This window comes from Tamandua tetradactyla, chromosome 11 (assembly GCF_023851605.1).
Source record: "Tamandua tetradactyla isolate mTamTet1 chromosome 11, mTamTet1.pri, whole genome shotgun sequence".
In the NCBI taxonomy this organism is placed as follows: domain Eukaryota; kingdom Metazoa; phylum Chordata; class Mammalia; order Pilosa; family Myrmecophagidae; genus Tamandua; species Tamandua tetradactyla.
In genome coordinates, this window is record NC_135337.1 from 81597374 (window position 1) to 81624846 (window position 27473).

Sequence of the window (27473 nt, forward strand, 5' to 3'; positions counted from 1 at the left end):
AAAGGAGGGCGCCCATCCCTACACAAGATGCAGGGCAGCACCAGGAGACCATGGTGGGCTTTACTGACAATTATTACAATCTCACAGAACCAGCAGGTGGGCTCAGCATTGGAGGCTGGACTACCTGCGATACCAGATCTTCAGCCTTTTCTCCCGCTTGATTTTCTTCTGCAGCTGAAGGATACCGTAGAGCAAGGCCTCGGCCGTGGGCGGGCAGCCTGGGAGCAGACCAGGCTCAGTTAACATCCAGGGACCTTGGTTTCCCCGTCAGTGGAGGGCACCAGTTGGGGGTTCAGGGATTGGGGTGGTGGCAGGCCCGGTACCCCCCAGTCCCTGCTTCTCCCACACAGTGAGGCAACATCAGCCTGAGCTGCCCCTTCCAGGTGGAGCCAGGGCACTTGGTGCTGACGTCTGCAGACCATAAGCCAATAGGACACCTAAGGGTCCCCCTGCTGGCCTTTAAGGCCAGAGCTGGGCCATGCCCAGGCAGCAGCACGAAGGCCCTGCAGGAGAACAGGGTATTTCCCTCTGGGGCTCAGGACAACCCACATGCCCCTTGGACCACTCCACTGGGGACACTAGCCTGCATCACGAGGTCCCAGCCCCCGGGGCGCGACCATGGGGGGAGGGCCTGGCATGGAGGCAGGGAGACCAGGGAGGGCACCCTGGCCCAGAAGCAGCAAGCAGCAGGAAAGAGGACCTTGCCCCAGCAGCATGTGGTGGGGGGGGGGCTGCCGGGCCTGCTCAGTCCACCTCTGCCTTGATCCCTGGACCTGGGACCCCATGTCTCACCCACAGTGCCCAGAGCAAAGGTCTCAGAGTCACAGGATGGGGGAAAGTGGCCCACCCAGGGGCAGCAGGAAGCAGACACAGCAATAGGGCCAAGCACCCCTGGGGGGCCTGGGAAGAATGACCCAGGGGGGCAGGGCTGAGGGTTCCAGATGGATGGGTCGGTTCTCTGGTACAGCTTTGAAGTTGGGCCATTTCCTAGGGCAGAAGAAATAAACCCCACCCCTCCCCATCCCGTTATCTTGGAGCCGAGGGGCATGATGGGAAAGGAGAGGGACGAAGCCCGTGCTTGCTAGGCCAGGAACCCAAACTCCTGAGCTGTAGGAGTGCCCTGAGGACTGACTGCCCAGCTCAGTGCTTGGCATATATTATGACAACGTCATCTGACATTAGGGGAAAGTGAGACTCTGAGAGAGGAAGAGTCTTGCCAAGGTCATGTGTTAGGCAAACAGTAGCAGCAAAAACTCACAGGCGACCTGGCATCCAATCCAGGTCAACAAGACCAGAGGGTAGACTCCTATGCATCCTACAAGGCCCCATTCTTCTGTGCTCTCTCTCACACAATAGGCAAGGCAGGGCATGTAAATGTCCAGCTCTGGCACCCCCAGCCAGGAGGTTCCCCCAGGGTCAAGCCCTCTCTGGGACCTGGCTTTGCCTGTTGGGTGGCAAACTGTTTTCAAAATGTTTGCATTAGCAATTCCATGTGGCTCAACTGAGTTCCTTCCACCCTGAGACTTGTACAACTTCTGGGTAACACAGCAGATCTCTCAGGAGAGGAGAGCCTCAGTTAACGAGGTGGGGAAAGTCTGGGTGCGCCCCATTTCCTCTTGTACCTGAATCTGTTCTTCCATGAACTGGCAAGAACCCACCTGGCTCCCAGAGGGGTAGGGATTCCATGAGGAAGGTGAGTGGGCTCAGCACGGGGCAGGGCAGCCTTACCTGGGACGTAGATGTCCACGGGCACAATGCGGTCACAGCCCCTCACCACGGCGTATGAGTAGTGGTAGTACCCTCCTCCGTTAGCACAGCTGGGTGGGGGAGGAGGCATCGCTGAGGGTGGCTGCAGTCCAAGGACCCACCTAGGTCTGCCTCACCCAATCTGTACCTGCCCTCAGCTGCCAACAGGGGTTGTGGGTAATCAGAAAAGAGCAAAAGGCAGGCTGAGAATTCAGAGAAGCAGCTATAAATGATGAGCTGGCTGCCAGACACTCCAAGGAGCACAAATAAATGTGTGGCTGATAAACATGCAGGAAAGCGTTCAAACCACCAAGAATACACTCACAGGTTGACACTCAGGGCTGGCCACGATCAGGTCAGAAAATGCTTTAGGATAAAGACCCTTTGAGTTTTACCACAATAAGAAATGCTAAAACTAAATACAAGTGGTAGCTTGGGAAGCAGTGGCAGGAGGGGGTAACACTCCTTAGAGAGTAACATGTCTGCTACCCTGACGGTGGTGAATGTGTTCTGGGTGCTCATGTATGCTAAAATGATGAACCTGCACACCGGACACTTGTGCAGTTGGCTGGATGTCACACATGCTTCAATAAAATAGTCGGTGCAGGCGAGAGCCACAGCTGAAGCCGCTTCTGCAAAGCACCTGAGCAACGTGTCAGAGGCCTTTGCCATGTTCCCATCTCTGACTCAAATGAGGCGTCTATGGCTCTGTCACACATAAATGATTTGAAACCCGACCTAACTCAGCATGAAGGTGCCTAGCACAGCAGGATTTTTAACCCTGAAGCTGGAAAGCACCGGAATGTCAAACTGGGGACTGGTAAAGTGAGCTCTGGAATATTCTACAGCTGTTTAAAATTAAGTTAGCAGCACATCCACATGACAGAATATTATCCAGCTGCAAAAAGGAGTGATGTTCTCATCTGTGCTACACCATAGATGAGGCTTGAAGATGTCGTGTTGAATGAAATGAGTCAGTCACGAAAGGACAGACATATCGTTCCATTGATATAAAATGCCCTTAATGTGAAAATCTGATAGAAAAGAGATGTGTGGTTGCCAGGGGCTTGGGGAGCAGGACGGGGTGTAACTGCTGAAGGGCACAGGACTTCTCTTGGCAATGATGAGGATGTTCTAGAATTCAGTAGCTGGTGCTAGTTGTACTATTCTGGGATTAAACAAAAAAACCTCAGGATTGTATACTTCAAATGAGTAAACTTTATGGTACATAAATAGTAATCTCATTAAAAAATAAAGTGACTATAAATAGCTTTGGATAACATGGAGAAATAACTACGAAACAGTGACAAGTTAAAACAGAAAACACAGTCCCTCTTCAAAGATGTTCGTTTTCATTTTATAGTTAAAGTTATTAAAAAAAAAATGTTCAAGAGAACCCCAACTGCCACCTCATTTACACACTTATAAGGACAGAGAATTGGGAGAAATGAGGCTGGCTGTTGTGTGGGGTGTGGCTCTCGGGGACAGAGGGGCACGTGCCCACACACCAAGTTTTCAGCGTTCAAACCACCAAGAATACTCTCACAGGTTGACACTCAGGGCTGGCCACGATCAGGTCAGAAAATGCTTTAGGATAAAGACCCTTTGAGTTTTACCACAATAAGAAATGCTAAAACTAAACACAAGTGGCGGCTTGGGAAGCAGTTTTCAGCAGTCACTGCCCTGTACACTGCAGGTGTGTGGCCTTGTGGAGTGCAAACTACGCACCACAGGCCTCGAGGGCAGAGCTAGAAAGACACCTGGAGGGAACCCCCAGCAGTCGGGGTGCTCCCTGGGTGCTGTGATGTGGGACCTGGCTCCCCCCCGTGGCCGGGTCCCGGCACTCACCTCCCCATGGACACAACGTAGCGGGGCTCCGGCATCTGGTCATAGACCTGGAAGAGACGGCGGGCGTCTGCATGCCGCTTGGCCCCGAGGCCTGCCGGGCAGCAGGGCCAGACCTACCTTGCGCAGCGCGGGGGCCATTTTGTTGGTCAGCGTGCCGGCCACAATCATCACGTCCGACTGGCGCGGGCTGGCGCGGAAGACCACGCCGAAGCGGTCCATGTCGTAGCGGGGCGCCGCCATGTGCATCATCTCCACGGCGCAGCAGGCCAGGCCAAAGGTCATGGGCCACAGGGAGCTCTGTGGGAAGGGGCCGTCACAGGGGCAGGGGAGGCCCTCGCTGGCCAGCAGCCTTTGTGGGGCGCCTGCCCCTCTTGGGGAGCCAGAGGGCTTCAGACAGCCCGTAAATGGACTCTCTTAGACCCACGGTTAAAGAAACCAAGAAACATCATAGAAAAATCTAGATTCTAAGCTATTCAGGGAAATAACCCATCAGACAAGCCCAGGCTTGCTGTCCCGATGGTGGCACCAGCCAGAACTGACACAGCTGCCCCTCCAGACACACACGTGGGCACAAAGGCCCACATTAGGCACGTGGCCACTCTAGGCTTGAGCCCTTGGCTCTGTGCTGTCCAAGAGAAACATAAAGCAAGATTCAACACGTGCCAGAGATCATGTGAAAAAAGCAACACTAGGGGAAATTAATTTTAACAACATAGTCCATTCATCCGTTTCACCACGTGGCTCTCCCACGCCCAAGGCTTGGAGGTGTGTGGCCAGTGACTGCCCCAGACCCTGCTACCCGAACTGTGCTCTGCACAGCGCACCCAGAACACCTCAGTAAGGCAGAGCCACGTGATGCCGAGCCTGCCCCCAGACACCAGCCCCACCCAGCTCTGCCTCCCCTGGAAGCCTGCTGTGTTCTAGTTTCCAGAGGATTCTGCTCTCGGGTTCCCTTGTCCCCTAGCGCTTCCAGGGCCAGCACCAGTGCCAGTAGCCACCTGCCCACAATCTCCTCTGTATGTTTGGTGTCCATCTCCGCCATGGTCTGTGCTCTCTCCACAAGGACCTTCATTGTCTCTTGCGTATCTAGGTCTGAGATGCGACAGCCCAGGAGGCGGTAAGTACAGTGCCACGGCCCCCTGAACGCCACCGTGGGCTGGACTGACCCTGCTGCGGTGCTTCTTCCCTTTTATAAACCGCTTGCCTGGAAAGCTTCAATCCAGTGGCTGCAAGATCTCGTAAGATGCTTACTATGGGGTGGTTTATAACACAGACAAAGGACGGACAGACAGACAGACAGAAGCGCCCACGCCTGCTAACAGGATACTGTGGGGCTCTAGTCCCTAACGGGGGCACCGTGTAGGCACTGAAAGGAAAGGGAGTCGCTGCCACGTGCGACACACGGACACACATCATGCTTCAAGGCCAGGGACAGAGTGAGAAATGCCTAGAGAGTTTAGTTTTCTCTGAGAAGGGTCTACTGTTGTCAACATGCATTACTACTCTAATTTAAAAAGTCATTTTCCATTGAAGGAAATGTGAGTGAGCAGAAGCCCAGAGGGAGAACAATGGAGGGTGGTTCTCTGCTGTCAGAGTGACAGGTGTGGCAAGAGGTCTGTGACAGCTGGACAAGAAGTCAGGACAAGCGGGGCCGAGAGGGGCACAGGAGGAGAGGAGGAGGGTGCACCCCACGACCTCCAGCCTTGTCATTTGTCCCAGAAGGCAGCACATAAGAGGCCACAGCTGTACGTGTGTGAACGCCTGCAGTGAGCAGCTTGAGACAGACAAGCCCAGAGCCAGGCATCACCTTACCCGGCGGGCCCAATTGATGAGGTCATCCAGCTTGGCCACCACATACTCGCCCCGGCTGCTGGGAAGCGTGGTGGGTTTGGGGACCACAGCTCCGGCCTTCGTCACAGCAGGCTGGGCACTGGGCATGGTGACAAACAGGCATGAGGGTTAGCCAGGCACCTGCCCCTGCACTGTGACCTAGCTCCAGCAGCGTCTCAGAGAGCAGGGCAGACGGGGTCAAGGGTAGGTAGAGGATGGGTTGGGGGAGGAGGCCACGTGCAGGCGGGAGACGGAGGCAAGCAGGAGCCAGGGTGGGAAGTTTGGCGTCACCTGCTTGGGCCCTCAGTAGGTGTGGTCTGATGGACATCTCGTGCCAGCACGGCTGCACCCACATCGGAGCTGCTGGGTAGATGAATGCCATGTCAGTGGCTGCCCCAGGCACCACTGCCCCTCTCAGAGTGGGGATGAAGCCCAAAGTCTTTAGATGGCACAGAAGCATGCTCATGCTCGACTCTACCCTCTAAGAAGGGCACAGACTCCACAGAGAATGTCCTCTGGAATCCTCCCAGGAGAGCGACAGGCAAGGGCAAGACGATGACAGCATAAGGATGACCCTCGGTCTATTTATGGAAGGGGGCTCTGGAAGCAGGCCCTGTTGCGTGATCAAGGGAACATGGCACTTGTCTATCATGGCAGGCCCCTCAGGCAGGCACCTGCAACACCAGGAAGCTTATAGGGGCCGGATGCTAAGCTCTACCCAAATGACCCAACAGCATTAGACAAGCAGAAACAGGAGCCAGGAGCACCCTGGGATACCGCTACACCCTCCAGAGCAGGGTCAGAAGTCTATGGCCTATGGGCCAAATCAGCCAATTGTCTGGTTTTAAAAATAAAGTTTTATCAATACTCAGTCATGCCAATTTCTTTACTGTCTACTGCCGCTTTCAGCTGCCACCACACAGCCAAGTCCTGTGACAGACACCACATGTCCTGCAAAGCCTAGCCCATTATGAAGAAAGTCTGCCCAACCCTTGTTTATAGGATATCTGGTTTTCAACTGACAGTTTTCTGATTTTGCCAATGTTTTCTTTGTTTTACAATGCACATGTATTTTTATAGCTAGAAGATAAAGTCATATTAAAAAAAACAAAAACAAAAAGCTAGCCCAAATCTACTCCCTCCATGAAGCCCTCCAGACCCCATTCAGAAAGTCCTCTTTCTGCTTCCCCCGTCATGTCCCTCATCCACTCACCGCAGCCCAAGGAGCCGGAGGCAGAGCAGGCCAGGAGCTGCAGAGAACACACAGGTTGGGCAGTAAGATTCCAGCAGCACCCAAGCAGAGGAGGGTGAACACTAAACACCTCCTGTCCCATTGTCACACTCAGGGGCCTGGATCCTTCGGCGGGGTCTGGTGTTTGTAGCTGTTAGGCCCCAGCCTGACACGGTCCTGCTCTTAGCCTCCGTCCGTCTCAACTCTCACTGAACATGTGTTTGGTAAAGAGGAGTATGTAAATAACTTTGTCCAGAGAGAGGTCTGGCTTTTTTCCTTGGCTAATGGAAGGTGACCTAGTGTCATGACTGCTTGAGAGTCTTTGTTTGCTGGGGGTGGGGGTGGGGTAGGCAGATGGAGAGGTGGGTTGGGTCATACTGCTCAGTCTATGTATATGATTTAGGGTGGGGGCTGGCCATGCCAGAAAGACTAGTGACGTGTCCTAGGGTGGAGGCTTTGGGTTACATAGTATCAGTCTACCTGGAAACCGACATTAACCACATGGGGAACCAATCAGTCAATCAATCAATCAATCAAAATGCCTACTAAAAACTGAACCCCGAGGCTCAGCTGAGCTTCCCTGGTTGGCAATACTCCGTGAGTACAGTCACACATAGACTGGGAAAGAGTAACACGTCCTGAGAGGACGATGGAAGCTCTGCCTTTGGTGCGTCTCCTGGACCCTGCCCTATGTATGCGCGTCTCTCCTTGGCTGATTTCAATCTGTAGCCTTTCCCTGTAATAAACTGCAACCATCAGTATAACAGTTTTCGGTGAATTCCATGAGTCCTTCCAGCAAATTACTGGCTTTGGGAATGGCCTCCTGCAAACTTGTCATTGGTGTCAGAAGTTAGGCGGCTTTGTGGAAACTGTTCCCTCAAGCTTCTTTGTTGGCCTTAACATTTCACAAGGGTTCTTTTAGAATATGAACCAGTGTCACTTCCCTGCTTAAAACCCCATGGCCCCTGGAAGAAATGCCCTCCTCTTATGACTTGCTTCCTTCAGCTCACTTCACTTGGCCACTTTCCCTTTCTCCTGCCTTGGGGCCTTTGCATTTGCTGGCCCCCCTACCTTTTCATGGGTCAGGTTTCAGCCACAATGGCCCAATCCCCAGGTCCTCTCTATCCCACCACCTGTTTTACTTCCTTCTGACTTTCTGAGCAGTGGCCCCCAGCCCCAGCAACCGTAGGGCCTCTCTGAGTGTCCCACTTGTCTGTCTTGGCCGTGGCTGTGCTGGATGCTCAAACAGCATTCATTCAGCAAGCCTGTCTTAAGTAGACGACCCACAGACACCAACAATGTTACAGGACTTTGGTTGGGACTTGGGAGGGTTACAGCCCCTGTCCTTCAGAATTTGGCAGTTTAGGGGAAAGAGAAAGCACCACTCACATTGTTCTACTCAGCCAAGTATTCCTTTACAGTTGCTGGCTGTAAAGGAAGTCAGAAAAGGAAATGCTTCCAAATGGAGGCCTCCCCAGAGAACCTGCTGGAGGACAAAGCCTAAAACACCAGTACGGTATTGCCAGACAGAAGGGCACGCAGGGCAGAAGATCCCAAGGGATCTGGAGGCATAAAGATCTTGGCACATAAAGGGACACCAGAAAGTCCAGGTGTGGGGCATGGTATGAGACTGAGAGAAAGGCTTCAGTCAGGAAAGAGGAGGCCCTAGGGTCTAGGGCAGGGATCAGTTGGCCCCAACTGTAGAGGGCCACAAAGCTGTCTTTCTCCTCTGAAGTGCTCAAGCTTGGATGAACCTTACCACCACATCTGTTCTTAACCTTCTATGGGGTTTTCTGGGTGTAACTGTCCCAACTAGGCTGCAAATCACCAAAGAACATAACTTGCTCCCATACTTCCTGACACACCTAAGGTATGGCAGAGAGAACAGCCTTGAGAAACACTACTAACAGAGAAGCCCCAGGCTCCTCCTGAGCTGCCCCTCTCAATTTCCCTACCTGCACAGCAAGAAAGTCAAGGGCTCCAGATCAGTTGCTCTTAATCAGAGGGCCATGAATTTGCATGGGAAAGAAAAAAAAACTCACTTTGTAGTCACCAACTGCTCACATTAACCTTTTGTTCAATCCTGATCATAGACAATAAGCTGCAAAAAGTATAAGCAGAGGTGTTTTGCTTAAGTACCAAAGGATTAGGTATAGACAGACAAAGGAGGTTTAGGGGAGGAGAATGAAGGCAGAGCATAAGAACTAAAAAACTCCAAGAAACCTAAGACTGCTAGGAAAAAAGCAGGGGGACCAAAAACAAACAAAAATAAAAACGGTGGCATCACAGCTATTTCCTGCCAAGAAGCCAGGGGCTGCTGGAATCTAATATTTTTGCTTCTCCTTACTTAAAAATTAGAGGTGCTATGTCCTTGAGGCTACATTTCAACAACCCCGGAGTTCACTCAAAGCACTTACATTATGTCACAAACCAGGTTTCCAAACAATATTTGGATATCTGTCCTTAGCAAGCCTCTGGATTTTACTCTATGCGTTTGGGCGGCTCATCTGGAAGGCCTGCGGGTTTCACAAGAAGGCCCGGGTCGGGTCGTGACACCTGCTCTGTGAGTGACCCTCACCTTCCTGGGGCTGCTGAGGGAGGTGGAGGAAAGTCATCGTCCGCGGGCGTCAGCTTCCTCCCCTGCCAGGTGGGTGCAAGACGCGCCCCGCCTCTGTTCCCCGCATCTCAGGGACAGCATGCGGCTTGGGCCCTGGCCTAAGGGCCGTGATGGAGGACCCCCCGGCCCCAGTCCCGCGCGCCCTCCCTACACTGCAAGTCTACGTCGCGCCTAACGGGCCTCAGTTTCCCTGACCATCACCGTGGGCGCGGCCGTGGCCCCGGGAAGCCGCCCAGTGTGAAGAGACCCGGAGTGCATGGAGTTAGGTCCTGGACCGGTCCGCGACCTCCGACGCCCCCGCCCCTCACTCACCCGCCAGCGCCGCCATCTTGGCCTCGGCCTTCACACAACCTCTGTGGTCCGTCCTTTCCAGCGCTCCGGGTGCCCGAGCCGGCGCCAAAAGCCGCCCGGCACACGCGCGCGTGCGCGCGCGCGGAAACCGGAGTCAAAACGTTCCGCTGCGCGGGCCGCACTTCCAAAGACCCGGGTTGACAGGACAACCGGGCGCACGTCGCAGCCGGGGATCCCCGCGTCCCGTAAAGAGCAGACTGCAGCCCACATCCTTTGCCCATGGGGCAAAGAGCTCACGCCAGGGTGAACTCGAACCATCAGCCATCACTGCGAGGCTGGAAAGTGACCGATCGCGCTACGGGCGAGATCCGGCCGGGAAAGCATCAGCCGGATGCCTGCACCTCCGCGCCAATCCCGGGTCTTTGCAAGAGTTTTGCGCCTGCGACCAGCTCTCGTGAGTCCTTGCTCCGATCGGTCCTGCTTCCTCTCAGCCCTCCTCTTTGGAAGCTAGGAGGAAAGTCCCGAGTACGAGGCACCACCAAACTTGCCAATTGCCGGTCCCCGCTGCATAGACCCTCCCACGAGCGTCCCGCTAGACCGGGCCAACTGGAGACTCGGGGGGTGTGCGTCACCTCCCGGCCACGTCTTCATCCATCAGATAGAGGGATGGGCCCCTGCTCAGCCAGCCTCGCCAAGATGTTCCACAAGGGCCCGGGCCGTGGGCTCCCCAAAGCCCGGACATGCTTCGCCACCCCCCACTCCCAGGGTCTGAATCAACCCCCAGCCCCGTGCGCCTCCCTCCCTCCAGCTTCCAGCGGCAAAAGGCAGGCAGGCGACCGCCCCAACACAGCCGGCGGGATGGCACAGGGTACCGTGATGAGCTTTATTGACAATCATCGCAATCTTGCAGAACCTGCTGGAGGCCAGCACTATCTGCGGTACCAGATCTTTAGTCTCTTCTCCCGCTTGATCTTCCGCTTTAGCTGCAGGATACCGTAGAGCAGGGCCTCGGCCGTGGGTGGGCAGCCTGGAAACAGGACCCGGGCCCCAGTTTGCTCTCTGGCTCATTCCTGGGGACTCAGTTTCCCTGTCTGTAAAGGGCTCCAGCTGGGGGTTCTGGGGAGGCTGTTGTCTCTATGTGTTGGTCCAGATGGTGGGATCCTGACCCCTTTCTCCAGTCCCAGCCTGTGGGCCCTTGGTTCTGAAAAAGTTCTGACAGAGGCTTGCTAAATGTCTGAGGCCCCCAAGCTCGACTTCTAGGCCAGAGTGTGGCAGGGCCTGAGTGGCTGGCAGAGGCCCAGGGCTTGGAGAGCTGAGTAGGAAACACCAGCATTCCAAGCTGGGGCAGGAGAGTTGGGTGCTACTGGATTGGGCGTGGCCTGCCCCCCACCCCCACCCCCCACGACCCTCACCCAGCTTCCCCAGGGTCAAGCCTGGGGCTGAGGCCTCTGCAAACTCAGCTTTTCCCAAAACAGGCCAGGCCTGGAAAGCACACTCCACAAATATCTGCTCAATGTTAAACAAATCAACATGATTTTCCAGTTAATTGTAATCAAATGTCAAAAATATTTCTTTACCTTTTGAGAGGGCTGGGACATGATTTTAACTTTTCTGGATGATTCAGATTAACAACCCACGAGCAGGCATCACAACCCACATAGGGGGAGCCTCCTAGCATCGCCCACACATGCCCAGCGCCTTGAGAGCTTCATGTACACCACCAAGAGCTTTTCAGTCTAAGAATACCCCAAATTCCAAGTGGGATACACTTATACTAACATGCTACTGGTTGTTATCTGGCATTCAAATTGCACTCAAACGTGAGTGCAAGCAGTGGGGACAACCAAAGCAATAGGCTGCCCCCCCAATCTTGACGTTTGTTCATATGAAACTTAGCCTCGCAAAGGATAGGTGAAGCTTACTTAAAATTAGGCCTAAGGGTCACCCCCAAGAGAGCCTCTTTAGCTGCTCAGATGTCACTTCTCTCTCTCCAGCCAACACAACAAGAAAACTCACTGCCCTCCCCCTCTCTACCTGGGACATGACTCCCAGGGGTGTGGACCTTCCTGGCAACGTGGGACAGAAATCCTAGAATGATCTGGGACTCGGCATCAAGGGATTGAGAAAGCTTTCTCGACCAAAAGGGGGAAGAGGAAAATGAAACAAAATAGTGTCGATGGTTGAGCAATTCCAAACAGAGTCAAGAGGTTACCTGGGAGGTTATTCTTATGCGTAATATAGATCTCGTATTTTTAGTTAAGGTGTAATGGAGAGGCTGGAGAGAACTGCCTGAAATGTAGAACTGTGTTCCAATAGCCATGTTTCTTGGAGATGAATGTATAATGATACAGCTTTCGCAAAGTGGCTGTGTGATTGTGAAAACCTTGTGTCTGATGCTCTTTTTATCTACCCTATGGACAAATGAATAAAACATATAGATTAAAAATAAATAAATAATGGGGGGAAAATGTTAAAATAAATTTAGTAGATTGAAATGCTAGTGATCAATGAAAGGGAGGGGTAAGGGGTATGGTATGTATGATTTTTTCTGTTTTCTTTTTTCTTTTTCTGAATTGATGCAAATGTTCTAAGAAATTATCATGATGATGAATACAACTATATGATGATATTGTGAATTACTGATTATATATGTAGAATGGAATAATCATATGGTAAGAATGTTTGTGTTAATATGTTGGTATGTTTAATAAATAAACTTTAAAAAAAAGAATGTATGTGCTTGTATGTTATTTTAGCGATAAAAAAAAATTTACGTGAGTGGTGGGCTTTTTTATTAGCTAAATCTGGCTGCCCTGGCTCTGAGGGACCATGAGGGCCAGAACTTGGGGACAATGGCCTGGACGCCCAGGAAGCATTTTTTGTTTATTTGGTTTTGCGTTTTTCGGGGTTTTGCTTCTATTAGGCATAACAACAGCAAACTGTTTTCCAAAATGTTTGAGCATCAACAATTCCATGTGGCTCAACTGAGTCCCTTCCACACTTGGACTTGTCCAACTTCTGGGTAACACTGCAGACTTTTTTTTTTTTTTTTTTTTTTTTTTTTTTACTATAACTCGTTCATTTATTCAACAAATATTTTTGAGCACATCCCATGGAAAGCCCCTCTACCAGGCATTGGGAATATAGCAAAGAGAATAAAGTCCCCTTGGTTACAGAAGTCACAGTGTGATTTTGACATAGGAACAGGCAAATAGATTTCAGTGGAACTAAGTAAAGTCTACACTATATGGCAAAACTCTCATTGGAATTCAGTGGGTGAAATGATGCTTCATTTAGTAAATGATACAGGTATAATTGGCTTCATAACTAGAAGAAAATACTGTTAGTTTCTTACCTTACTGTTGTAGTTTGCTAGCTGCTGGAATGCAATATACCAGAATCAGAAAGGCTTTTAAAATGGGGAATTTAATAAGTTGCTAGTTTACAGTTCTAAGGCCAAGAAAATGTCCCAATGAAAACAAGTCTATAGAAATGTCCAATCAAAGGCATCCAGGGAAAGATACCTTGGTTCAAGAAGGCCGATGCAGTTCAGGGTTTCTCTCTCAAGTGAGAAGGCACATGGCGAACACAGTCAGAGTTTCTCTCTCAGCTGGAAGGGCACATGGCAGACATGGCATCATCTGCTAGCTTTCTCTCCTGGCTTCTGGTTTCATGAAGCTCCCCAGGAGGTGTTTTCCTTCTTCATCTCCAAAGGTCGCTGGCTCGTGGACTTTCCACTTTGTGGTGCTGCTCTTTCTGAATCTCCCATTCTCCAAAATGTTTCCTCTTTTATAGGACTCCAATAAACCAATCAAGACCCACCCAAATGGGTGGAGACATGTTGTCACCTAATCCAGTTTAACAACCACTCTTGACAAAATCACGTCATCCAGGGAGATGATCTGATTACAGTTTCAAACATACAATATAGATTAGGGATTATTCTACCTTTATGAAATGGGGTTTTGATTAAAACATGGCTTTTCTAGGGGGCATACTTCCTTTCAAACCAGCACACTAGCCTTATTCTAGATGATCTGAAAATCTAAACTCCCCCCTCCCCAAAAGTCTAGATGAACATTTAGGAGAATTTGTAAATGCTGTGGAGGGGCAAGAGGAGGAGAAAAGCTATCAAGAGAAAATAAAAAAAGAAAACAAGCATTTATGATTAACATAATTTAAAAATTGTTTATGTCAAAAGATACTTATAACTTCAAAAGATAGAAGACAAATTGGAAAATATTTTTTGCTGTGCATATAATATTGAGAGGGTTACTATCTTTTTTATATAAATAATTTCTATGAATGATAATAAAGGAAAAATAACCACCAAAAAATGGGCCAAGACTATGAAGAAGAAATTAATTGAAGAAAATTACAGATTGCAAATAAAAATATGGAAATTTCTACCCCATTACGGAAATGAAAATTAGCACCAACAAGGAGCCAATTTCCACTCATTATATTGACGAGAAATAGAAAATGTGAAATATGCGGGGAAATAGCCATTCATATTTTGTTGATGGGAATATGGATTGCTGTAACCTTTTTGGAAAATAAACTGACAATATCTATGAAAATTAAAAATGCATATATCATTTGACTTCACATTACCAGATATGAGAATCTATCCTATGGAAACAAAAACATACAAACATACATAAGGATGTATGTATGAAGATGTTTATCAAAGCTGTGTAGTAGCGAACATAAATATACTTAGATACATGCAATAAGAAAATGGAAACCAAAACTAAAAAGAAAATCCAGAAAATGCCTGTGTGTGTCTATTAAAAGGTTTGTATATGGCGCAATCGAATATGGAGTGCTATGTAGCTGTTAAAAGAAGGAATTGGATGTCTGTTGATACCAAATTGCTAAACGAAAAAAAAGTTATAGGTAGCACACAGAGTAAAAGCTCATATTTGAAACAAAACAAAATCGCACATACATTTTCTTGGTATGATCTTAGAGAAAGGTGTGGAAAAATATATAAAAAATTATTCACATGTTTTACCCAGGAATTAGGATTAGAGAATGTGGAAGAATGAGAAATTATGACATTTTACTATTTGTGTCATGCTGATGTATTACAACAGAGTGAGGAGTTTTTGTATTATCCTTTGATGCCTCTTTAGTTCTAAAGAACATGGGAGGCATACTGGATATATTCAATAAGATTCTTGAATAAACAAACACATTATTTCTTAAATTAAAAGAAAATAAGAAAGCATATTGTATCAGACAATGAAGAAATGAGAGTAGAAATAACTCAAAAGAAATGTGGGGTTGGTGTGATGGTGGCTCAGTGGCAGAGTTCTCACCTGCCATGTTGGAGACCCGGGTTCAATTCCTGGTGCCCGCCCATGCGAAAAAAAAAAAAAAAAAAAAAAAAAAGAAATGTGGAGAGGGATTATTTGCAGAGATGAAAACTCTCTTCCCAGAGGAACTTGAGGGACTTTTAAGTTACACTGCAGACTTTTAAGTAGAGGAGCCCCTCGGTTGATGAGACAGGTTAGGTCTGGATACGCCTGTTTTCCTCTTGGACCTGAATCTGCTCCTCCAGGAACTGGGGAAAACCCACCTGGCTCCCAGAGGGCAGGGGACTCCATGGGGCAGGCTCCCTATCACTAGCACTTCTGCAGCAGTGGCAGGTGAGGGGCTGACAAGGGACATGAGGTTCCAGCTGGTCCTCTGCCCAGGGCGGGCAGCCTTACCTGGGACGTAGATGTCCACGGGCACAATGCGGTTAACGCCCCGCACAACCGAGTACGAGTAGTGGTAGTACCCTCCTCCAATCGCACAGCTGGGGAAGTGGGGGAAGCGTTGCTGAGGGCGGCTGCAGCCCAAGGACCCACCTGGCCTGCCTCACCCAACCTGCCCCCACCCTCAGCTGCAAGCAAGGGTCTGGGTAATCGGAAAAGGGCAAGAAGTGGGGCTGAGAATTCAGAGAAGCAGCTAGAAATGATGAGCCGGCTACCAGATCCCATCCACGGGACATAAACAAACATGTGTGGCTGATAAACGTGTGGGAAAGCATTCACACCAAGAGGTCAACACTCAGGGCTGGCCAGGGTCAGGTTGGAAGATTCTTTAGCAAAAAGGCCCTTCGAATAGCAAAGACTGTCAAGATCAAAAAGTGCCAGCGGCGCCCCTTCCACAGAGCACATGGGCAACATGCCAGAGACCTTTACCACACTTCAGCCTCTGACTCAAAGGAGGCTTCTAAGGAAGGGCTCCCTCCTGGAGACACGATCTGAAACGAAACAGATCTTTCAGTGTGAAGGTGCACAGTGTGGACAACCCCCAACACTGGGAAGATGGAAGGCCCCAGATGATCCAACGCCCAGGAACTGGTTCACATGAAGCTGTGAGTCCGTCCACATGATGGACTATTATTCAGCCGTAAAAATAAGGGACGCACCATACCATGCTACAATGGCATGGGCTGTGAAGACATCATGTTGAGTAAAACAAACCAGGCACAGAAGGTCAAAGATTACATAATCCGCTTATATGAAACATCTAACAACAGCAAATTCATAGTTAGAAGCTGGCTCAGATATTCTCACAAGCAGTGGGAACAACCAAATCAATAGGCCGAGCCCTCAATCTTAGTCCCTATGAAACTTATCCCTGCAAAGGACAGGCTAAGCCTATTAAAAATTAGGCCTAGGAGCCACCCCCAGAAAACCTTTTCTGTTGCTCAGATGTGGCCTCTCTCTCTAAGCCAACTCAGCAAATGAACTTACTGCCTTCTCCCCTACATGGGACACGACCCCCAGGGGTGTAAATGCTGTTACTGGCAACATGGCACAGAAAGCCTGGGATAAGCCAGGGCCTAGCGTCAAGAGATCAAGAAAGCCTTCTTGACCAAAAGTGGGGAGAGAGAAATGAGACAAAATAAAGTTTCAGTGGCTGAGAGATTTCAAACAGAGTCGAGAGGTTTAAGCGCTATATAGATTTCCCTTTTAAGTTTATGGTGTGTTGGAGTGGCTGCAGGGAAGTACCCGAAACTGTTGAGCTGTGTTCCAATAGGCTAGATTCTTAAAGACGATTGTATAAAGATATAACATTTATAATGTGACTGTGTGATTGTGAGAACCTTGTGTCTGATGCTCCTTATATCCAGGGAATGGACAGATGAGTAAAAAATATGGCTAAAAGTACATAAATAAATAATAGAGGGGACAAAGGGTGAAATAAATTGGGTAGATGGAAGGACTAGTGGTCAATGAGAACGAGGGGTGAGAGGTGTGGTACGCATGAGTTTTTTCTTTATTCTTTCTATTCCTTTTGTTAGAGTGATGAAAACGTTCAAAATGTTCAAAAAATGATGATGGGAATGAATACACAACTATTCATTGTGTGATGATATTGCGAGTCACTGATTGTATACCCTGGAAATGTTTTTGTGCCAAGAATATGTTTGTATGTTAAGTTAATTTCTACAATAAAAATATTTTTTAAAAAAGCAGCAGCAGCAGCAGCTGGAGCAGAGATGACCCTGGGCGGGGGCAGGGATAGGGCACTACAGTTTATGGTGTAGAGAATCTGTTTGGGGACGTAATGTTTTGGTGCTGGATGGGTGATGGTGGCACAACACTGCGAATGTGATGAATGCCACTCAACTGTGCATTTACAAAATGGCTAAAATAGGAGATTTTATGTTATATGTGACCACAGTAAAACTTGTAAAAAGGAATGAAGTTGATACACTCCACAATGTTGAGGAACTTGGATGAAGGTGCTCAGTGAGAGAAGCCAGACAACACGAGAGGCTATGGAGTGGATGAGTCCACTGACGTGAGACGTCCAAAGAGGCAAACCCACGGGTACTGGAAGTAGATTCGTGGGGATGGGGCTGATGGCTAAGGGTATAGAGGGTTTCTTTACAGGATAATGGTGATAAAAATGTTCTAAGTGTTTGTGGTGATGGCTGCACAACCCTGTGAATGTAATAAAATCACCAAATTATACATGTTTAACAGGTCAAATTTATGGGATCTGACTATAACATCAATTAAAAAAACTGATTGAGAACGAAACCAATCTAGTCGGGTCTTAAGGTAAATCAGAATGCAGGGATAAGGAAGATATTGTCTGTATTTTAGAACTTTACCTATTATATGGGACCAAAGGAAGAGAGGTTTATTTTGTCTAAAACCTAAATTTTCTGTAGCACATAATCGAACTCAACCTGTCTGGACAGATCATTTACACAATTCAAACACAGGGAGGTCAGAATGGGAACAAAGGCTTGTCATTCTGAATAGCTTTATGTTATACCCAGGTACATCCCAGGGAATATTAGGCAGATAATAAAAAAGTTTTGGTAAAATCCCTCGAGGGGTTGGAGAAAGACTATGGAACTATTAAACTTTACCACTAGGTAAAGTTTGATTCTATTCCCCTGATACTGTCTCAAATAGTAGGGACTCCCAAGTCAATAGGCCAAAGCCCCTGATCTTGAGACCTGCTTTCATGAAGCTTATTTCTGTAGCAGAAAAGCTGAGCCTACCTATAGGTATGCCTAAGAGCTACTTCCAGAGGATCCTGTTTTGTTGCTCAGATGTGGCCTCTCTCTCTCTAAGCCCAAGTCTGCAAGTGAAATTACCCTCAGAATTTAAAATGTTTAAGAAATGACTGAGGGCAGTGCAACAGTAGCTCAGTGGCAGAATTCTCGTCTGCTATGCCAGAGACCCGGGTTCGATTCTGAGAGCCTGCCAATATAAATTTAAAAAATCTGAATAACTTTCAATGAAATGGCAAATGGCTATACAACGAAGGCAAGTTAAAAAGATGAGCACAAAACTGTATGAAGAGAAAGGTATTAGTGTGCTTATAAAACACAGAGAATTGGGAGAAATGAGACGGACTGTTGTGTGGGGAGTGGCTCTTGGGGACAGAGGGGCACGTGCTCTATCTCACTGGGGTGGGGAAGTTTTCAGCAGTCACTGCCCTGTACACTGCAGGTGTGTGGCCTTGTGGAGTGCAAACTACGCACCACAGGCCTTGAGGGCAGAGCTAGAAAGACACCTGGGAGGGAACCCCCAGCAGTCGGGGTGTTCCCTGGGTGCTGTGATGTGGGACCTGGCTCCCCACCCAGCCGGGTCCCGGCACTCACCTCCCCATGGACACAACGTAGCGGGGCTCCGGCATCTGGTCATAGACCTGGAAGAGACGGCGGGCATCTGCATGCCGCTTGGCCCCGAGGCCTGCCGGGCAGCAGGGCCAGACCTACCTTGCGCAGCGCGGGGGCCATTTTGTTGGTCAGCGTGCCGGCCACGATCATCACGTCCGACTGGCGCGGGCTGGCGCGGAAGACCACGCCGAAGCGGTCCATGTCGTAGCGGGGCACCGCCATGTGCATCATCTCCACGGCGCAGCAGGCCAGGCCAAAGGTCATGGGCCACAGGGAACTCTGTGGGGAGGGGCCGTCACAGGGGCAGGGGAGGCCCTCACTGGCCAGCAGCCTTTGCAGGACACCTGTCCTTCTCGGGGGGGCACGGGGTTTACAGAAAACCACAAATTTTCTATTGGTATAGAAAAATCTAGATGTCTAAGCTTTCATGGAAAACAATCCATGCAGCAGGCCTTCCCAGAGGCCCAGTGGAGAACCACAGGGGCTGAAAGGAATGGCCGCCAGGCAAGCAGGGTGAGAGTTGAGGATGGCCCAGGACATTAAAGGCACAGTAGGTAAAACGTCCCATACCGCGTTCTAGGCAGTCTGCATTTCACTGAGAACGGTCTCCGCTTTTTTTGGGGGGGGGGGCATGGGAAGGGGTCTCCACTTCTCTAGTTAAAAATTTTACTTCTATCTTAAATGAAAAGAGAGAGGAAAGAACAGAAGCCCAGAGAGAACTAGGGAGAGGGGATGCAGTCAGGTCACCCAGGTGTCAGCTGGAGAAGCAGGCTGGGGGGCCCAAGGAGAGCCTGACAGTGTACTGAGAACCAGCGTGCACAGGAGGAGGGGAAGGGTTCATCCCAAGACCCTACAGGGCACAAGGAGGGGTCAGCCCTCTTAAAGGGTCTACCAGGTGACAGGGCACCAAAGTCTGCAGCTGTGCATGGTCATGTGTGTGTGCGTGCATGAGTGTGTATATACATGTATGCATGTATGTACATGCTAGTGTATGCAGTGGGTGACCTACAGGACAGATGCCTGGAGCGGGGCAGGGCATCCACTTACCTGGCGGGCCCAGTTGATGAGGTCATCCAGCTTGGCCACCACGTACTCGCCCCGGCTGCTGGGAAGTGTGGCAAGTTTAGGGACCACAGCTCCTGCCTTTGTTACATGCTGGATGCTGGGCACAGTGAACCACAGGCACAAGGATTAGCCAAGCACATGCCCCTTACCTGGGGACCCGACCCCAGCAGTGTCTTGGTGAGCAGGACACAGGAAAGGCAAAAGACAGGCCCCTAGAGCCACTGGGCTTGTCAGGGACCCAGCTCCCAGTCCATGCTCAGCACATACTTGCTGAACAGAGCAAAGAAAGATGGTGTGGACACCACCTCAGCCTGCTTCATGCAGGCCCCACCAGGGGCTTGTCTTCCTGGGAACTTGGTCTCCCACTTTCCAGACACACTCTATGGACAGGGCTATTCTGGCCTTAGGGATATACAGCCAGAGGCTGGACCTAACCTCTGGGACCAGGCAAGTCTCTGAGGGCAAAGCCAACAATTTACATACACAAACTTGATGGTGCAGCACATGGGCGAGAGGTGAGGGGGGCGGGGCTGACAGGAGAGGCACAGGGCGAGGGTGGGGGAGTCTTCCTGGGAAGGTTGGCCTCACCTGCTCGAGCCCTGGGTGGACACCTGACAGACACATCGTGCGTGCACAGCTGCGCCCACACCGGAGCTGCAGGAGAGATGGGACCCCTTGTCAGTAGCCATCCCCAGACCCCATGCCCTTCGTGGAATCCTTGGGGGTCAAAAGAACACACTCATGCTCCCACCGAGCCTCTGACCCATTGTCCCTCCCTTTCTTCTGCAGGACCACTCGCTTCAGACGGTCCTTCTTTACCCTGCTCGCCTCACCTGCAGTGGAGACCACACCCTCCTCTGCCCACCATGCCCCATCCATCTCTCACGCTGCAACCCTGCACCCACAGACCCCATCCCTTTGATGATGGCACAGACTCCACAGAGAGTTTCTTCCAGAAAGTACCAGGAGAACACAAGCTGGCATCTCTGGTTCTTTATGGAAACATTTGCCCACCCTGGCTCTAGAGGGCGCTTGGTTTTCATTTCATACTTGACTGATTTTACCAATGTTTTCTTTGTTTTACAATGCACATGCATTTTATAGCTAGAAAAAGAGCCTTATCAAAACAAAACCAAAATCTAGCCCAAATCCACTCCCTCCTTGAAGACCTCTAAATGCCCCTCTATTAAAACCCTCTCTCTTTCTGTTCCTTCCCATGGTGTCCCTGGTCCCACGAGGCAGGGGGGCACGGGCCTGCTTTCTGCACTGACAAGAGTCACAAAATGGCCTGCGTGGGGCTGCAGTCTGGACGGGTATGTGCCAAATCCTTTCCTTCAACAGGCAATGAGGGAGTTTTGTGGCTTCTGTGCCAGGCAGACATGGGCATGATCCTGGGTCTGTACAAGCCCTTGCCTAATTTGCAGTGCGAACTTCAACGAGTGTCTTCCCCTCTCCGGGCCCAGTGCATTGGGCTGGACACAGGTGAAGGGCCATAGGAGCTGTCAGGTTTTATGAGACCCCTTGCTTGGGGATTTCCAATCTGCACAGGGTCTCACAACAGGAAGTCAGGGGTCACTGATGCAGCACTCACCGCAGCCCAAGGAGCCAGAGGCAGAGCAGGCCAGGAGCTGCAGAGAGAACACACAGGTGGGGCAGGGAGCTTCCAGCAGCACCTTAGCAGAGGAGGGTGAACCCCAAACACCTCCTGTTTCATCACCACACTCGAGGGGCCTGGATTCTCCTGCAGGGTCAGATCCCCAGGCGCTCATTTCCTTTACGCCCTGGCCTGACACAGCCCTGCTCTCAGCCTCAGTCCCTCTTAACTACCACTGAATATGCGTTTGGTAAAGAGGAGTGTATAAAGAATTTAATGTTGTAAATTTTGGCTATTGGGAGGTGACCTAATGTCACAGCTGATTGGAGTGTCTTTGTTCAGCAGGGGTGGGAGTATGGGGGGTGGCCTTGGGTCGCACTGGACAGCTTATGGACATGATTTAGGGTGGGGGCTGGCCACGCCAGAGACGAGAAATGTACTGAGCTTCACACCCCTTTGACATCAGATGTGCTATTATCCCTGTGACTACATCTCAGCAACCCAGGGTGTTCACTCAAAACACATTATGCTACAAACCAGGTTTCAAACAATATTTGGATATTTGTCCTTAGCAATCCTCTGGACTTTATTTCTATGCTTCTCATCTGAGAGGTCTGCAGATTTCAAGCCCAGAGTCGGGCTGGGTCACCTTCCCAGGGCTCGAGGGAGGTGGAGGAGGAGAGCCACAGACCGCAGAGCGTCAGTTTCCTCCCCTGCTAGACGGGTGCAAGAGGCGCCCCGCCGCTGTCCCCAGCATCTAAGGGAGGGCACGCGGGGCTGGGGCCCAGCCGAATGCCCTCCCTACGCTGCGCTCTGCATCCCGCCTAACAGGCCTCAGTTTCCCTGATCATCACTGCGGGCCAGACTCTGGCCCCGCGGAGCCGCCCTGTGTGAACATGCTCGGGGCGCACGGAAGGTAGATCCCGGCCCGGCCCGGCTCTCGGCCCCCAACGACCCCGGTTCACCCGCCGGCGCCGCCATCTTCGGCTTCAAATAACCGCCACGGTCCGTCCTTTCCTGAGTTCCGGGTGCTGGGGCCGGCGCCCAGAGTCGCCCGGGGCGCGCGTGGAAAGTGGAACCAGAGTCTGAGGGTTCCGCTGCTCCGCGCGTTCTCCAAGGAGCCGCGGGATGCGGAGGGTCCGTGGGGCGCGCGATGGGGCCGAAGATCTCCCATGTCCGGGGCAAAAGCAGGACCCTGTCCTCTTGCTCCCATGGGGGGAAAAAACGCGTCCCTGGGTGGGCTCGAACCACCAACCTTTCGGTTAACAGCCGAACGCGCTAACCGATTGCGCCACAGAGACACCCTGCAGGGAGGTTCGCGCGCAGCCCTAGGAGGAACCCCCGCCCTGCGTAGGGGGCGGAGACCCAACAGAGGGCGGGTCCGGGCAAGATCCAGTTACTCGGTTGCTGCGATAGCTCAGCCAGCAAAACGTCACCTCAAAGAGCTGAAGGTTCCGTGTTTGATTCTAGGCCTGGCAGCGCTTTCCCGACCCACTCTACCTGGGGGTGCTACGATGCTTCCTCAGGGAGCTGAGACCTGTTTCCTTCTCCTCCTCGGTTTGGGTGTTTTTTGTTCATTAATTTTATTTTTTTGGTAATTTAAATACTCTTTATCTTAGTCTGTTTCATATTTGCAGGAAAGATGCGGGACAGGAATGGGCATTATCCAGGAAAGGCCACACTGTTTGGATGCCCTTGATCTTCTTACTGTGTCCTTTTCCATCCCAGGTCCCAAAGCCCCCCTTGCCTGGTGGCCTCCATTTCACACTCGTGTGTCACTCCGCGGGAAGCCACCCACCATGTTGTGTGGACGCAGAAGTGACCCCTAGAGAGACCGACAGACTCTGCGTAGAGGAAGCGAAACCTCAGCCAACAGCTAGCCCCAGCCACCTCATGGGAGACCCCAGAGCCACCCAGCCCAGCAGCTCATGAATTTCTGAGTCACAGAAACCGTGAGTGGGAGTGCCATTTTTAGCAACTAGACGTGGGGGCAATTCTGTTTGAAGACTTAAATGGCACGGCAGGTGTCATGGCCTTGTCTGGCCAAGTTGCTTCAAGTGGGGGCAGGCGAGGCAGATGCTAAGAGAAAAGCATGGCTCAGACTCCAGGTACCCTGCTGACAACACCCAAAATGGAACCCACAAGCAGCTCATTTGACAGGGTAGAACAAGTGTGTTAGGAGAGCAGAGGTCTGCAGACAGGACTCCAAGGAAGAGCCCCTGCCCAGGGAGAGGGTAAGGGTAGAAGAGGAGCGGAGAGGCTGGCAGAGGGAAGTGAGTGGTGAGGATCACAAGGAACTGTCAGCAGCAGAAGCTGAAAGTCAGTAGGGGTGGAGGAAGACAACAGCCTGCTGCACTGATGTTTTTTTTATGGTTTAAGATCCTTGCCCTGTGCATTCGTTTTTGAATTTTGATTTTTTAAATATACAACATAGACTTGTGTGCCTATAAAGTGTATGTTATGCAAAGTCTCCTTTCTTGGAAATGGCTGTTGTTGAGATGTGTCCTAAGTGTTGTGGTGCACTGTTGGGACTGGAGTTAGAATGAATCACAGCTGCACAGCGCCCAGGAGAATCGGGGTGGGGGGAGCTCAGGGGAGGAATGAGCTGAGGCATGAGTGAGGGCCCAATAATAGACCAGTTGACCCAGAGGCCAGGGGAATGAGGAAAAAGAAGACTCGAGGAGTGGAAAGCAGGCTTGACAGAGGTGAAAAGCTTTGAAGAGCCCAACAGAGAAAAGACATTTCCTCGACCAGGAGCCTCCATTATGACTGCCTCGGGGTCTGCACGTCGGGTAACAAGATTAGGGCTGCACTGACCTTGCCATGTATGGTAGTGTCTGGAAACATCTATGGTTGCATTGGCTGTGTGTGTGTGTGTGTGTGTGTGTGTGTGTGTGTGTGTGTCCTGACATCAAGTTGAGGGAGCCCAGGGTGGCCCCATCCCAGAGAATGACCCAGCCCCCATGTCAATCTTGCTGAAGCGAGGGAACCCTGAGTTAATTATTTTAAAACTGAGTGATCCCTGCTCACCTCATAACTGGGAATAAACACCCAGTGGGTGAGAAACGTATAAACCAGTGTGACCCCCTGCTCCTGGGGTTCACCTCCCCCCCAGTAGATTCCGTTTTTGTATTTAAATGGGTGTATCCTCCTGGGATGTCGGCAGGTTGGATGACAGTGGGACACAGAGTCTTGGGGGGGGGGGTGTCAGTGGACTCCCCCAGCCCAGGGGTTCTCAATAGGGGTGGTGACTTTGCCCCCTAGGGACATCTGTGGTTGTCATGGCTGGGGAGGGGGTATTGCTGACATCAAGTCGGAGGAGCCCAGGGAAGCTGGTCAGCATTCCTCAGTGCCCAGAATGTACTCCCCTTTGTTGTGCTGAGAAGTATCTGCTTTTCCCGAGTGATGCCGGCTCCCTGAAGCCTCCACCACCTGGAAGAACCAGCTTTCAGCCTATTTCCTCTCAGCCTCCAACACTCCATATTTAGTACTCTACGCAGGCCTACTGGCTTCCTAATCTACTGGCCCACGGCATCCCACCACACCAGCCTTGGTGTAACGTTTTATAACAAATACCCTCAGAATCCACAGAAAAACATAAACTCAAAGAGCTAAGAGCTGAAAGCACATGTGTAGGTGGGGATAGGGATGGGGGAGGATCATATTCTAGAAGCCTTCTGATTAACTCCCTGCATGTCTTGCTTTGATAACTTTTTTTTACCTGACAGATGTTTGCTCTGCTTAGGCTGATGTTTAAATAGCTTCCCCAAATCCATCCTGTGAGATAACAAAATGTGTCTGGGGCAGCTCATCAAGTGGCCACAAGATTAGAGCTTGCACACAAGCACATCAGGAACCAGAGGGTCAGTCTGTGTTTCTAAATTTGTGCTGGGCACCCAGATCTTTCTGAGAAGTGGCATTAATGCAAACACCACAGTCCCTGAGACAGAACAGGTCGGGCTAAAAAGAAAAAAGGAAAGCCAGAGCTCTAAAAAGGCATTTAATTCCAGTTTGAGGAAATTCAACAATCAGACCTTAAGAAAGCAGAAAAGTTTAGCCAAGAAATGCACATATAAAAATATTTCACAATGACGGAAGTATTCCCCCACGGGCCATTCATTTTCCACCACACCTCAAAGATATTTTCAATCTACAAAAAACATCACAAATATTCATACAAGTCAACTGTTCTTGCTGTCAGCCAATCCAAATTGAGGAAATCGAGGCCTGTGTCAAGCCTGGGCTGTGCTGAGTGCACTCAGTTCCCCCACCCCCAGTACTGGATGAGGAAGACTGTCCCTACATCCGAGGAAGTCACCAGTGTAGGATCAGGGCTGACAACGGGTAGATGTCCAAGCTCCAGCTACGTGGCACCACCGAACCTCTCCTTCACAGGGTCAGAAGGGACCCACCTCTCTGGGCTTATCCACCTGCTTGGACACAGCAGGAACAACGGCATAAGGATAGGAAGCCGGTCAGGCACCCCCTCCAGATCCCTGCCTCCTGCTACCCCAGCCCTTGCAGACTCAGGCCTGGGGGCCCACCACCCTGCAGCCTGCGTGGGGCTTGGGCAGAAGCAGACTGAGCTTCGGTGTATGACTGAACTACTCTGACATCTGGTGAGATCAAACAAGAATCGCAAATGGCACAGTCCCGCAAGCTCAACACCACAAACTGCCTCATGCTCCCTGGCTGACTGCAGTCATCCTTGCTGACTCCTTCCTCCCCAGGCATTAATGTCTCACAGCCATGTATACTCCCGCGCCCAGTTAGAATTATCTTCCAATTTCCCAATACAGTGGATGTAGTCAAGTGAGGAAGAAATTAGAAAAGAAGGTTCCTTCTCTCCACAAATCCAGAATACCCCAGTTGGCTAACTGGTACATTATAGGGGAGAGGAGACAAAAATAAGAAACCATGATGTGGAGCTGACCACTGCCAAGACATAAAAATACAGTCAGTGGGTATGTGCTTTTGTATTCATGCTCACATCAAACTCTGAAAATTAACCTCACCAACATGGATCAACTTAATAATTCACTGGTCTGTAGCTTTGACTTTTAAGAGCATTTCTATAAATATTGTTTGGGACTGATCACGTTCAACCGAGTCAGAGACCTACACAGAAGTATCCTCCAAATGTCAAGGCCACAAGACAAGACAGTACAGCTTGAGCACCCAGAGGGACTTGCCAGCCAGGGGCACTGCCCGGACCCTTGTACCATGGATGGCAATGCAAGTCTCACTTCAAAACATGGTGCAAGGCCCAGATGATCATGGCCAAGGTTGGTGGAGCCATGCTGGTTGCATAGCAGCCACCCAGCCAGACTTCTAGGATGGCAGTGGTTAGCTGGGCAGTCATATCAGTCAGCAGCAGAAAACAGACACAGCCGTAAACTCGCTAGAGAGCCTGGCCCAAGGCCAGCGTGGCATCTGAGACACTCCGAGACTCATTCACCCACGTGGGGACTAAATGGATAGAAGCCACTGAAAAAAGTTTATTTTCAGTTTGTTCTCCTACACAAGCAATCACAGCAGATGCTAAAACATAAGAAAGCAACCTGTCTTTGGTTCTACCTCTTACAAAGATTCCCTCACCCCTCAAAAATACATGACTGGTGGAGACTATTCAAGAACTATCTTAAGAGGAAATCACACAAAGAGAAAAAACACAGAAAAACAAAATGATGTTCTGGAGCTATGTTGTAATATCAAACTGTTAAAATCCTGCTGTTTATTATGTGATAGCCCTGCTTTGACATAAAAAAAGAAAGAATGTACACCTTAAATTAACCTATGAGTATAGTTCCAAGTAAAGATACAAAATAAAATGCTATTTTGTTCTTTTAAAAAACTCTTTCAGGAGTTGTACTTTCCCAACAGACAGTCAAGAGAGTCTTGGCCACCAGGTTAAAAAAAAGCGACTTTTCATTAAGTGTGGAAATAGTAAATCAAGATGCACAGGAACTGAGAGATATTTCCAAAACCAAACCACACATGTCCCCTGGCGTCTCCTATTTTCAAGACACTGCTCACGCACAACAGGGAGCAGGTGCCATTTCACACCCACAGGTTCTCATGAACTACGCAGCCCAAGACCTCCTTC

The 27473-nt window shown here is 50.3% G+C and overlaps 2 protein-coding genes, 1 long non-coding RNA gene and 1 other non-coding gene across 10 annotated transcripts; 1 reads left to right on the forward strand and 3 right to left on the reverse strand.

The window, feature by feature from the left end:
• Positions 1–41: 41 nt before the first annotated feature.
• NDUFS7 (NADH:ubiquinone oxidoreductase core subunit S7) lies at positions 42–9682 on the reverse strand. 2 transcript variants are annotated; one of them, XM_077121349.1, is made up of 8 exons: positions 9585–9682; positions 6638–6674; positions 5716–5784; positions 5407–5524; positions 3712–3891; positions 3595–3641; positions 1729–1817; positions 42–218 (listed from the first exon to the last, which is right to left on the reverse strand). In XM_077121349.1, the coding sequence occupies exons 1-8, from the start codon at positions 9598–9600 to the stop codon at positions 121–123; spliced, it is 654 nt and encodes a 217-aa protein (XP_076977464.1). In that variant the 5' UTR covers positions 9601–9682; the 3' UTR covers positions 42–120. The 2 variants fall into 2 exon arrangements, with proteins under 2 accessions (XP_076977464.1, XP_076977463.1); XM_077121348.1 differs by having other exon boundaries at positions 5716–5787; positions 9585–9681.
• Positions 9683–12645: 2963 nt separating this feature from the next.
• On the reverse strand, positions 12646–23659 carry LOC143650498 (NADH dehydrogenase [ubiquinone] iron-sulfur protein 7, mitochondrial-like). Of its 6 annotated transcripts, none has more exons than XM_077121342.1 (9): positions 22333–23659; positions 21365–21401; positions 20362–20427; positions 19756–19870; positions 18808–18987; positions 18691–18737; positions 15281–15369; positions 14888–14916; positions 12646–13465 (listed from the first exon to the last, which is right to left on the reverse strand). In XM_077121342.1, the coding sequence occupies exons 1-9, from the start codon at positions 22346–22348 to the stop codon at positions 13412–13414; spliced, it is 633 nt and encodes a 210-aa protein (XP_076977457.1). In that variant the 5' UTR covers positions 22349–23659; the 3' UTR covers positions 12646–13411. The 6 variants fall into 6 exon arrangements, with proteins under 6 accessions (XP_076977457.1, XP_076977459.1, XP_076977458.1 ...); XM_077121341.1 differs by having other exon boundaries at positions 12650–13691; XM_077121344.1 differs by lacking the exon at positions 14888–14916.
• TRNAN-GUU (transfer RNA asparagine (anticodon GUU)) lies at positions 22595–22668 on the reverse strand. The gene has a single exon. It is a non-coding gene; the product is annotated as a tRNA-Asn (tRNA).
• LOC143650501 (uncharacterized) lies at positions 22783–27435 on the forward strand. The gene is made up of 3 exons (XR_013159583.1): positions 22783–22924; positions 23096–23319; positions 25096–27435. It is a non-coding gene; the product is annotated as an uncharacterized LOC143650501 (long non-coding RNA).
• Positions 27436–27473: the final 38 nt, after the last annotated feature.

Excerpts from the sequence above, each read along its gene's own strand:
- NDUFS7 (XM_077121348.1), bottom strand. Across the intron at positions 5,525-5,715 it reads CCTACTGAGGGCCCAAGCAG|TGCCCAGCCTGCTGTGACGA; the intron begins GTGACGCCAAAC and ends CACCATGCCCAG. Across the intron at positions 1,818-3,594 it reads TACGTTGTGTCCATGGGGAG|CTGTGCTAACGGAGGAGGGT; the intron begins GTGAGTGCCGGG and ends TCCCCCACCCAG.
- LOC143650498 (XM_077121339.1), bottom strand. Across the intron at positions 18,988-19,755 it reads TCATCAACTGGGCCCGCCAG|AGTTCCCTGTGGCCCATGAC; the intron begins GTAAGTGGATGC and ends CCCTCCCCACAG. Across the intron at positions 18,738-18,807 it reads TGGCCCCCGCGCTGCGCAAG|GTCTATGACCAGATGCCGGA; the intron begins GTAGGTCTGGCC and ends CGTCTCTTCCAG.